This window comes from Martes martes (assembly GCF_963455335.1).
Source record: "Martes martes genome assembly, chromosome: 15".
Lineage (NCBI taxonomy): Eukaryota > Metazoa > Chordata > Mammalia > Carnivora > Mustelidae > Martes > Martes martes.
Window position 1 is genome coordinate 8,792,332 of NC_137903.1, and position 12,901 is coordinate 8,805,232.

Below are 12,901 nucleotides of genomic sequence, written 5' to 3' on the forward strand. Positions count from 1 at the left end.
GACCTCTCTCTGCTTCTAGAGCTGCCGGTTAACCGAATCTGAGACATAATTAAGTTTGAATTTCCGATAAGCAATCATTTTATATTGCACGAGACATCCTTTAACACATGGTTTATAAAAACTCAGATTTAACTAGATTTTTTTCTTTGCTACATCTTACAACCCTGCTTATTATTGAGGAAAGAGCTGCCTTTTGTTTTAATTCCAGAATCTCCCTGGTTGGCCCCATAGCTCTGCCACTGGGTGAAAACACTGATTGAGGTGCCAGGACTCCATCCCCCTGACCTTCACCTCCTGCTAGGGCAGTGGTTCTCAACCTTCAGCTGTACAGGAGGGAGCTTTAAAAAAAAAAAAACTAACCGGAAACCCAGGAGCACCCCAGCCCACTTATATACTCAAGACCCCCATTCCATAGAAGCCCAAGTATTTTTTTAAATACATAAGAATAAATCTTATAGGGTGAGTACTTTGAAGAGTCACTGTCATCTGAGCCATAATTTTGCTTATCTATTTGATTATTGGCTGTCCTCCACTAGGATATGAGCTGCACCTCTAGCCGGTCTTACACAGTCCATGCTCAAAATATGTACTCATTAGTCAGCTCTCATATACTTCTATAGGTTCCCCCATGCCCCAGACCCAGTCCTTGCCTAATGCAGGTACTCAGCAAATTCCCACACACGGAACAGATGCTGAGTTGGTTCAAGCCACTACCTTACCACACTCACAGATTCCCAAGAAATTTCCTGACATTCACCGTGAATACCAGCTTGGTCCATTCATCAGTGGAATGTGGTTCAGGCATCACAAATCACAAATCCCTGCTCAGAATCACCAAGAAAAAGGAAGCATGCCCCTGGGTCCCAGCGAGCAAACATGGATTTGGACCAGTAAGAATCCAAGTGGTTCTTAAACTGCCTGGTTTTCCATATCCTTTACAGCACCAAATACCCTTAACGTGCTCAGAGGAAGCTGTAGCCTGGTTTGTGACCAAACCTTCAGTAAAGTAGACTCCGGGGTTTCTCCTAGGTCACTGACATCAAGATACAGAGAAATACTGGAGGTGGTTCTCCCTTTTGCTCAGTATATGGTCTAAAACATCTTTGGATCCATCGTGAAACCTCTGGGTTGGAAATCTATAAGTCAATGGGCTTGGCTGGCAAGGCAGTGCAAGAAAATCAGCATCTTCCCTGCACTTACTCCCACAACCTTTCCCGCATGATTGTAAACAGAGTCTCTGGGTCATTTAGCTCAGGTAATGAAAAGCCAAAGTCATACGCTGGGTCTCCATGGCCAGAGACTTCATTCCTAATGCTCACTAGTCACACTGCAAAGTCCTGCCATTGTACTCAAAAAGGATCCAGTAGACAGATGGATAGATAGAGGGGCACTTGGGTGGCTCAGTAGGTTAGGCGTCTGACTCTTTCTTCTCGCTCAGGTCATGGTTTTAGGGTCCTGAGATCAAGCCTGTGTTAGTCTCTGTGCTCAATGTGGAGTCTGTTTGCCCCTTCCCACTGCAATCCTCCCCCACGGCAATCTCTCTCTCATGAATAAAATCCTAAAAAAAAAAAAAAGATGGACAGAAGTACAAAGTCAACACTGCCACTTGAAAAACATATCTGAGTGCATTTCTCCTGAAAGTGGGGTCAGAACAGATGGTAGGATGTTGCAGATCGGCAAAGCCTATTAGAAGTTTTGATATTGACTGATTTACTCCTCTGTTGTACTTTTATTCACTTAATTAATGAGGGCTGTGGGTTGCACAGCTGATACCTCTCATCTGGACAAAAATGTAAAATTGGCTTTTCCTACAACCATCAGATCACCACAGGAGCAGAAGTTTGATGAATCATTGTAAAGCAAAACAAAACCAGTAAATTTCTTGTGTGCACTTTCCAAGTACTTCCATATTTCTATACCATGTTGTCTTTGGATCCTTCAAAGCCTCCTACGTCCTTACAGGAGACGCCCATGAGAAGTATAGCGATAGTGATTAATTATTAAGGAGGATCTGGAGTTAGAGCAGAAGGTGAACTTTTGACTGATTCGGAAGGGAGTGTAAACTTATTTTCATAGACCTCACATTTTTAGCAGTTGGTCAGCACAGCATAGTGCTTCCTGATACAGGTTCTGGAGCTGGACTGCCCTAGTTTCAATTCTGGCTCCTTCGATTACTAGCTATAGGACCTTAAACAAATTACTGATTTTTCCATGGTCTCCTTCCTCACCTGAAGAATGGGAATAATCATAACATTGCCTTCCACATCAGCTTGACATGAGGTTAGGTTAGCTCATTTGTTTACAGTGCCTGAGGCACTACTTGGTGCAGAGTAAGGGCTCCAAATGTGTTAACATCATCATCATGTGAACATCACAAGGATCGGTTGTCCATTTGATCAATTTTTTTCTTCCATGATCAAATTGATCTATTCGATCCATTTTTTTCTTCCAGGGATTGTGCAAGGGAGATGAATGCACACGGCACACTATGACAGGTTAAATATGCTCTGAAAGAAATGCACTAATTTTAAATGATGATTTCTACTAAAATGATTAAGGGTGAGCACAGACCCAAAATTAAATTACAGTTGACAGAAAAGAGATAATGCACCGCCTGAGTTTGTACGTTGCCTGTAACTTTTCAAGCACGAAAGATAAACTCTGCTCCACTCACAATTAGAGCAGAGGCTGAGTATCAAGTGTCCTGACTTGGTAATTGGTAGAATTAAGTTCTTATTCTGGCTTATCCCCGACTCAAGTATCCTGTGTCCTTATTTCTCCATCTATAATATGAAGACAAAACAAATACACGGAAAGACAAAGGTTCAGAAGAGAAAAGAAGCACAGAGCCCCAGACTCAGCGCAACAAATAATTCTGTAGTCAATTTCAAGGCAGCGATACTAGCAAGAGACAAAACCTGATTTTGAAAACAAAGTAAAGAGCTCAGGCAATCATAACTTTCTCTTCCCTGCTTTCCAGAAATGCCAGATTAATAAGTCAGAAAATGTCCACAAAGATCTTTGTGTTAGTCATGAAATAAATACGTGTGCTTTTCATGTCCCCTTGATAATGCTAACAACAATGAAAGCAGGTAATAGTTATTGTGTGTTTACTCTGGGCAGGGCACTGGGCCAAGTCTTTGGGGCCACCTGATCTCTTCCGTGTCTTCAGTCTTATTCCCAGCACCCGACATAGAGGGGTATATATAGAAGATTACAACATAGTTATTGGCTTGAAATTTGAAGAATCCATACCAATTCTAAAAGCTGGGGATAGGGTTTGTAAGTAAATTGCCCTTAAAGCCGTATTTTTCGAACTTCAGGTCACTATCCTTTGGTGGGCTATAACATTAAAAGAAATAAGACTACAATTAAAAAATAAGTAGAATAAAAAATATCGACATGTAGACAGTAAGTCAGTCTAAGTGGTGAAACTTTATTTCATACCCACACACAAATGTGTATAATAGGTCATGATAAAATATATGTATATTTTTTGCCAATCTGTAGCTAAAACTTTCCAGAAAATGTTGCTGGGGAGTCTTCTGAAAACACTGCTTTATAGGAAAATAAATAAATAAAGTACTATTGAAATATGTTTTTTTAAAAAACTATACTACTTATCAGAGTATTTTAATACCTAGTAAGGTTTTTGTTGTTTTAATGGCTCACCCCTTCGTTTCTTAAAGGAAAGAATGACAAAACTAGTTTCGAGGCTGTCCATTTTCCCAGCTCTCAGCCTCTTTGTATCACTCTATATCAGGACCCCACTGTTCCCCTGGCATCAGGAGGTTGGCTTTGAAATGTTTCTCTGAATTGCATTGTTCAGTACTCTTGAACTCATCTGCCCTTCTTTTTCTGCAACTGAAACAAAGCATTTAGCACAGAGCCTAGGACCAGGCAGGCATCTATAAGAAATATCTTTTGAGTTAAAGGTTGATAAGGTGGCTGCCCGGATGGATAGAAATAGATTACAGTGGGTAACAGAGTGATCCTAACAGGCCAATTCGGGAACACAGTGCATTCACTAACAGGTAACTGTCAGGTTCAATGTCTTTCCTGAACTCAAAGACTAGTGCTGCAGAAGAGAAACATAATCCACTCCAAATCAATTCATTTGAAGGTGGGAGATACACAACCACCCTCGGACCAAGAAGCACGGAGAGATCCACCCCCAGGATGACCACATCCCAGAATCTGTCAGCTTTAGGAATAAGAAGATACTTTGGGACTCAAAAGAGCTCAAATCAGAATCCCTCTAAACCTCAGTTCCCCGGTCAATAAAAGAATGGTAGCTCAGGTCAACACATGCTTTCTGTTCTTGCTTAAAATTCCCATTAAGTCCCAGAAGTGACCACAAGACTGTGTCTTCCTGGCCTTCTGCACAGACTTTCCAGGATGTAGGATGAGCTCCAGTGTTCAGAGACTGGGGAGCCCCTCTGAGACGCACAGGCCCGTGGGGTGACTCAGTCCATCTGTAGTTTGCACATCCTAGCCACCCAAAATCACAGGCCCTTTCTCTCTGTACTACCCTCAGATGGTCCCAGGTTAGCTATCCAGAAGCATCTGAAACAGAACACCAAAGACAGAAGATGAGATGTTTGTAAAATGATGGCTCTTTCGTGAAGTGAGTGTGTGAGCCACAAGCTCCCCAACCCTTGCACTGGAAGATAAGACCAATGCCTGCCATTTACCGGACATGGACCAAGTTTCAGGCCCCTGATCACCTCTCACTGACCCGGAAAGAGTCCTGGGAAGGGAAAGTAACTTTCCCAAGGTCACGGGGAGTGCTGGCAGTGTAGGGCAAGACTCAACTGCAGACCTAACTTTAGACCTCACACCCTTTGCATTAGCATTTGAAAGATGACACTTCCTCATACCTCCCACTGACTTTTTCTTTCAAATCTTGCATTCTGAAATTCATGACCATGAACTGACAAGTCCTATAATCCTATAGGACAGTCAAACATTTTCCAAAACCTACGAGGTAACCACTACCTCTCTGCTTTAATTTACTGGAGACCAAGAGTTCCAAGATAGGTTGAAAGAAATGCTTCTGTTGTGAATTTTTTAAAAAATCAGTTCCAAGGCTGTGGAAGGAAATTAAAACCAATGCCTAAACCTGACCCAGAAAAAAAGGGGAAAGAGATGCACTGCACAATTGGAGTGACAAGAGAGGCATCTGAATCTCCCAAACTAGCAACAGCCCATATCCTCAGGAAAATTAGGAAGGAAGAAGGATCCCCAAACTTCAGGACGTGTAAAGAATCTGCTTTCCAGCCCCAGTAAGAAAAAGCCATACTGGAGATCGGTGCTTCTCTACTACGGCTCTCAGAGGCTAACAGGAACAGGACAGAGTTAATTTATTCACACAATAAGAAAACGTGTCCTGAGCACCTGTTTGCATACCAGGCACCATGCGAAGGCCAGGTGAGTGTCAGCCACAAGCAGAAGGGGCAGAGTTTCCCCAAGCAATCCGGACAACTGGAAAAACAGAGGCCACGGAATCGCTGTATTTATCTGAAACATAAAACCTCCTTTGCAGAAAGACAGCCTCGTGATGGGGCCTTCGTGGCCCAGGGCTTCCTCTGGGAAAATCCCTCCACAAAAGTGGAGAACCGGAGAGAGCCCTGCCTTACCCTACTGATGGTTTCAATTCTCAGAAGATAAAGGGAAGAATGGAGGACCAACCAAGGACCAACTATGCTTGGACTTTGGTTCTGACCACGAAAGAGTCAGTAAACTGAGAGGAATTAAGGATTTGAAACTTGGAAGAATATAATGTCCAAGGAATCAATGCTGGGCATAATCTGAAATGCATGCTGGTCCTCAAGAAAGAAAACCTTAAAATGTTAAACCAACATACCCCAGAAAGAACAAGCCAAAAACACAGTCTGAGTCCCTGTTGAGGGGTGAAAAAAGAAAATAAAATATAAAAGATGTTGTTGGAGGAAGGGGCAAAAAAATGCAATTCTGACTAGACATTTCTTGGTGATCCCAAAAATGAATAAAAAGGAAAATCAATTTAACATAAAAATAACAAAAAACTAAACACAGCTTGGTATCCTGGATTGAATCCCGGGATGCATAAAGACCTTAGTGGAAAATCTCACAAAATCAAAGCATAGCTTTAGTTTCTAAGGTCTAGTGAACAGTACCGGACTGATGTTAACTCCTTAGTTCACATGACACACTTATCAAAACGTACAGGTCAGTGTGAAACGCTGACATTAGGGGAAGCCAGTTAAAGGCTATATGACAATTTGTCTTACTTTGCAACTGTTCCATAAATCTAAAATTTTATTTCAAAATAAAATTTTTTAAAACTGTTGCACAAGACACTCTAAGATGACCTCTGATGTCAAAATATGAGACGGTAGATAACTAAGACATGCAACATGACCCACCCAGGAGGAGCTATGATTGCCTAGGATCAGCCCCCAAAGCCCCACCCCCACCCAGGTCAACAAAGCCAATGAAATCATGGGCCACATCAATAGAACAGGACATGCATGACAAGGAGCAGTAACAGCACTGTGCTAGTTTAGACCACATGTCAAAGACGTCACGTCCTTCTGGATGGTACCTTCTAGAGAGACTGCCGTGCGTCCAGATGGAGCACTCTCTTCGACGGGAGAGTTGGAAGAAAGGGGAAGAATGCAACAGGACAAGAGAGGACCCAGGGAGTAAAAGCCTCTCCGTCTGCAATGCAAAGGGCTGCCACGTGTCAGGGAGACTGGCTGATTTTGTGAGTTCTAGAAAGTACAACCAAGGCCAACATTGGGGTTGCACGTGGAGACAGACACTGGGGCTCCGTCTAACAATTCCGACAATCCACACTCAGAATGGGAGGCCAAGCATTCCCCATGGTTGAGACACCCCAATAGAGGCCTCATGAGCATCCGATGGGAGTGTGAACTGGAGAGCCCCTCAAGCCCGTGTGATTCTCTGACCGAGGAGGAAAGCACAGGGATGAACTTCCCTAGGTCAATCCTGGAGGCCCCAGGCATCCCTGTTGCCCAATCAGCCCAGAGAAAACTGTCAGACTCCAGCTCTAAATTCCATCCTTCCGGAGAGATTGCTTCCAGGCCACTGGCAAAGCAGGGAGCAGGATAAAAGGCTTTCTGGCCACACCAGAAAAGAGATCCAGCAGCTAAAGGTCTCCGAATTTGGTGTCCCTTAGAGCTGCAATTGTGTCCCATGCTTTTCTGTAAGTCAGAACAGTCAGCATCAGAAAACCACAGATTCCAGAATCCTCCATTTAAGTGGCCGTAGGGGATGTTGGTCTTGTCTTCCACCCACTGTGATTAAAACGTGAAGAGACAAGCCTTTCCACTTCTCATAAAGGGTCTAGTCTGCCCCTTGGTGGACGCCAAAACCTGTCATTTCGTCCACATGACACAGGTCTGCACCCTTGGGTAGGACTCCCCTACTTCCCTTAGCTTTATTTTCACAGAACCAAATATACAGAGTTTCTTTAGGCATTTATGGTTCCATAAGGTAGCCTCTCCCATAAGGACCCTCTCCCTAGTTCATCAGTGATGTCCTAAAATGCATTACTTAGGGGAGCCTGGGTGGCTCAGTGGGTTAAAGCCTCTGCCTTCGGCTCAGGTCATGCTCTCAGGGTCCTGGGATCGAGCCCCACATCGGGCTCTCTGCTCAGCGGGGAGCCTGCTTCCTGTTCTCTCTCTGCCTACTTGTGATCTCTCTGTCAAATAAATAAATAAATAAATAGATCTTTAAAAATAAATAAACAAAATAAAATAAAATGCATTACTTAAAATGAGACCAAGACCTAAATGTTCACTAAGCCATACAAACCTGGAGCTACAGTTACCTGTCAGGGACATTACAGTTGTATTAACACACAATTCCTCGTGACTCCCACCAACCCCACGCCCAACAAAAAACCCCATGCGGAATTCCACCCCGACAGGCCCTGTGCCATGATATGACTATTGAATTTCGGAAGCCAGTGGCTCCATTTCGTCTTACTGACTTTGTGCTACTCTGTGAGCTTGTCAAAATCTTCTTGAACCTGGAGAATCTTAGCTGCCCCACCTGCCTTCCCTGCCAGCTTTGTGTCATCAGCAAATCCAAGAAACCTGACATCCGTGTCTTCATCTAAGTCATTGATAAAAACCGGAAAGATGACGGCCCCTTCAATCATTCACTCAGCAAATATTTACCAAGTACCTATGATATAGAAAGCAATCAGGACAGATAGAAGAGGCGAAATTGTGTTTGTGCTGGGACGCATCCTAAAATTGTTTGCTTTCTCTAAGCACCCCCACACGGGGAGGACTCCTTTCCTTGAAGATTTAATTCTGCTCATTAAGTACTTATTGATCACTTCCTCCTGGCATCAGGCTAAGCTTTGCTGAGGGGACAAAGGAATGAAAACCTACAACCCTGCTTCTTAGAAGCTTATCCTCTCGTTAGTGAGGCAGGATTTGGCCCATGGCATTTTATGATGTCAGACAGGCAATATTTATGTAATTGACGAAATGAGTGGTACAAAACTTGTACTTGGTTCCAGCTGAAACTCTAATATCATTCTGCTCAAAGCTATTAACCAAGGATAGATTTTTCAAGTCGAAAGGGACAATGGTGTCTTCTCGAACCGTTCTCCTCTCCCATCATGCCAATATTAGTTTCAACAAGTGGACCACCCACCTCTTCGAGTAGATTTACTCTTCGTTAGCTCTAGTAATTAAGATGACATTCTAACACTTCCCATGTTGAGTCCGAATTGCTGGTCTTTACCTTCCTATCTATAATGTAAATACTCAGTGATTTTGTTAAATAATTGAATGAATTCCAAGTCTGCCCTCTGAAGTTAGAAATAGGTCCGATCCAACCCTGGGAAGACGACAATTATGTCCTCATGTCTTCTTTACTTTTCTAGCCTAAAAAGCCTATACTTCCTTCATCTGACATGATTTAGAGATCTCCCCACCCCCACATCATTTCTCATCATTCCCATTCTGACTCCATCCCTGGCATAAAGCAAGCACTCAAGGTACATCAGCCGAATAAATGTGCATATAAATGAACCAGAAAGCTCTATTGTGTCTGCAGCAGCCTCAAAAGAAAATGCTCACAACTGAACGTGTTGCTCAAAACGGGGTCAGAAAAGGAAGCACCTAGCAGTTCCCATGCTCTGAACATTTTATTTCTATTAATGCTGCTCAGATCCAGCTTTTTTTTTTTTTTTGGTCTTTGCACAGGGGGTGGGACGTGGGGTACGGTACATTCATGCCTCAACCTAACTCTGTAGTCAATTAAAATCTGAGCATCTTTAACACAGGGCCAACTGCATAACTTCATAGTCAAGCCTTACACAATCGTGCCAACAAGGGCTAGACCACAGCACGTCTTTCCATGAGAGAAAGAATGGCATGTCCCTCTGCGTGTGCCTACCTTTTCAAAGTCACACTGGCATTTTGGCCACCATAGCACCTAAGCCCTCCGGGATTTTGAAGATTTTGCAATATTCCGGGAAGGAGGCCTCAGTGGTTGGGGACACCTAAAGAGGGACCCCAGGCCGAGCTGACCTTCTTATACAGAGTGGAGGCCATACAGTTTGGTTCAGGAGGGGCCCAGTTACCCCGGCAGGATATTCCCAAAGCGGCAGTGGTAGTGGCAGTGTTCCTGAAAAGGAGAAACCGCTTCTGAGTTAAGACGAATCCAGGAAAACTTGAAGACGGGCAGAGTTGGGATTGTCCAGGGGTCCGCTTCCGAGCAGAGTCAGGTAAGAAGAACCAGTGGGGAGGTCGGGGAAGCAAAGGGGCCGCCTGCGAATTTCCACCGCTGGCAGGTGTGCATCCCCGCCGGCCTAGAGTGCGTGCCAGGCTTCAGGACTCGTTCTCTCTCTCTTCTTCCCCCTAATAAAACTGTCAGGGAGGCATGACCTTCGTGACTTTACAGTTATGGAAACTGAGGCTTAGGGAGCTTCTGGAAGCTGTCTGCAATCACGTGGCTCTAAGCAGTGCATCCAGCGGGTGGAGGGGGTTGGGGGGATAGGGGTGGCCCCACCCCACCTGTCCCCAAAGTCCCTGGACGCGAGTGTCTTGCCACAGTGCTTTGTTTCAAGAGTTTACTCTCTCCTGTAAGAGTTTACCAAGCACCCTGAGTGTTCCAGGCCTGTGCTAAGCCCTGGGGACACGGTGGCGAAAGAGACACATGCCGTCCCTCTCGGGGCTTAGCGCTTGGCAAGAACAACAAAGAGCCAGAAAAGCAACTGCAATAAAGTGGGGTGGGTGGCCCAGGAGGAGGACTCATCCCTGGGGCAAGAGCCCCGAGACGGAGGCTGAAAGAACATGCTGGCAAGACCCCAGAGCCCGGGAGAGGGGCAGAGGGGGAATGAGAGTTTAAGGCCCGGAGCTGAGCAGGGGACGCTGATGGGCTGGGGTCCAGCCAGGCCGGGGAAGAGCGGGAGGTCTCAGAGGCCCCCCGAGCGGCCAAAGAGGTGGGCAGCAGGAGGTTACAGCCACGTTCCGGGGGTGGGAATGACACTGGCAACGGCAAGAGTCAGGAAGGCCACGTGGCTCTCAGGGATCCGGAGAAGGGAGGGGCGAAGCCAGACAAATGCGACGCGGTGGGGACAGACACGTGCTCAAGCTGGACACTTAATTCAGTTTCTCTGGCCTTCCAAAACCCGCCCTGTGCGGTCGCTGGAGCTCCCCATCCCCTCTCTCCCCCGCTCTAAGGCAGGAAGGGTGGGGGTCAGCTGGCTGGTACAAGTACGTTCCGGCTCCTTTCTCTCCATGACCCACCGAGCCTCAGGTAGGTTCCAGCTTTCTCACATGACAGACGGAGAAACAGACCGAAAGATTGGTTCCCATGCCTCCTTCCCCTTTAACTGTATCACGTATCTACCCGCTAGCAGGGCCCTTGTGGGGCGTGCAGTATACCTCCCTTCTTCCGGGCTTTGGGTTTGAGCTTTTAACTTGCTTCAGCCAGTGGACTGTTAGCCCACGTGACAGGAGCAGAGGCTTGAAATGCACTCGTAAGGTTGTCCCCTCCAGCGCCACCAAGAGAAGACCCTGCCCTGTGGCTGCTGTGTCTCAAGCCGGTATCCTGGTGTGAACCGCGCCGAGCAGACCCGAGCCTGCTCTGCAGCCCGGAGCTCAGCTCTGCGGATTCCAGGTGACTTGCAGACCCTCAGCCTGACGCAGAGTCCCTCCCGTTAGCCTGTGAACACACGTGTTCCCAGTTGTGCACCACGGAATTTGGAGGTCACGTGTTACGTGTCACGTGTCCTCACAACAATTTCTGACCAGTAAAACATCCCTCCAGCCTCACAAAGATACTGCCTGGGATGCACACAGTTGCTCTGCCATGGGGCTGGGCTGCCCCTATGGCTGGGCTTCTGGGGAGAGAGCGATGCAGACCGTGAGCTCACCCCATCATTCCACCCCCCCGCCCCAAAATCCCCCTGCCCTCCGCACGGCACTCACCTGAGTCTGATGCTGCCGGGCTCACCAGGCTAAGTAGCTCCCGCTCCTTCTCATAGTCCCCTTTGCAGAGCAGCTGCCCCTCCTTCAGGACAAACTCGTCGCCCTTCTGGAGCTGCCGCTCACAGACACAGCAGCAGAAACAGCTCAGGTGGTACACACTCTTCTGGGCCCGCATGACGAACTCATTGGGCGCGATCGCCTCGAAGCAGCCCCCACATTTGACCGCAAACAGCCTGGCGGCAGGGGAGAAAGGGAAACAAGGTCATTGAGAAAAGTCTGATCGGGCCCAGCTGCCCTCTGGCCATCCGCAAAAGAGATTCCAAGAAGTGGGGTCAAGACGATCGGAACAGAAGACCCTGGAAATCTGGGTGACGTATTCCCCGACAGGGTGGAACCGAAGGGGTCAGGGAGTTCCTCACTGAGGCTTAAGAAAAGCAGGGGCAGAGGCGCTGGGAGCAGTCTGAGCCCAGGGTGTGACCGGTGTGCGTGTAGGACACTGTGTTTCCCAAATGGAGGTCTGCACCCGGGTGCCAGGAGGCTGCCCGGAATCCCTGGGGAAGCTTATTGTTGAAACCAAATAACAGGACCACAAAAGTCCACGTCTCTGCCCATCAGTATACAAAAGGGGGGGCCCAGAATGTGCCTCTAGCAAGCTGGCCGGGATGTTCTGATGCATCATCTGGTTTTTGAGAGAGAAACTGCAATCCCAGCTTCCCGTGCTGGCGTTCCACGGATCCTGCCTCCCTCTCGGCACTTCTCACTTCATTTCGGTTATTTCCAACAAACCGCGTAGAGGGAGCCCATCTGTGCCCAGCCAAAGCAGCAGGTACTAGCGGATGCCAAGGTGAGTAAAAGAAAATGCCTTTCGGAAATGAGCTCAGGCTAATGGCTCGTCCAAGTAATGGTTTCAGGGGCAGAACAACCGGGGGCACAGAGGGCAATTTGCATTTTGCCATGAGGTCCGGAAATCTCCTTCAAAGGAAAGACAGAAAGATGGGCAGGCTGATGGCAGAGCAGGGTGGGAGGAAGGGATCCCAGGCACAGGGAACAGCCCGTGTGAAGCCCAGGGAGCTCCGAGCATGCTGGAGGAGGGGCGCCTCCAGAAGGGGAGCGGGGGAGGCCCGTCGTAACCGCTCACATGCTCAGGATGGACATCACTGGCAAGCGATGGGGAGTCGCTGAACAATTTTTAACGTGATAAGAGCCCTGTTGAGGCAAAGGAACTCTTTGTAGCGTGAAGGGTAGAGTGGAAGTGGAGACAGAGAGACGAGGGAGGGAAAGCCGCTGCCAGTGACAAGGGCCAGCACTAGTGGGTGGCAGCAGGGAACCAGAGAGGTGGGGACAGAAGCCGCAGCATGGGTACGGGGAGCGTGGGGGGGTTGGCTCCCAGGCTCCTGGAAGTCAGAGCTGGCGGTGATGGTGATGTCGCCGCACATGCC

The 12,901-nt window shown here is 47.2% G+C and overlaps 1 protein-coding gene across 1 annotated transcript in view; it reads right to left on the reverse strand.

Annotated features, from left to right (window-relative positions):
• The window catches only part of LMX1A (LIM homeobox transcription factor 1 alpha), a gene marked incomplete at both ends in the record, with an annotated part of 154,503 nt that overhangs the window by 36,685 nt on the left and 104,917 nt on the right, over nucleotides 1-12,901 (reverse strand). The window contains one exon of the mRNA XM_080824411.1: nucleotides 11,463-11,695. Within this exon, the coding sequence (XP_080680537.1) occupies nucleotides 11,463-11,695 (233 nt within the window). The remainder of the gene's footprint in view (nucleotides 1-11,462; nucleotides 11,696-12,901) is intronic.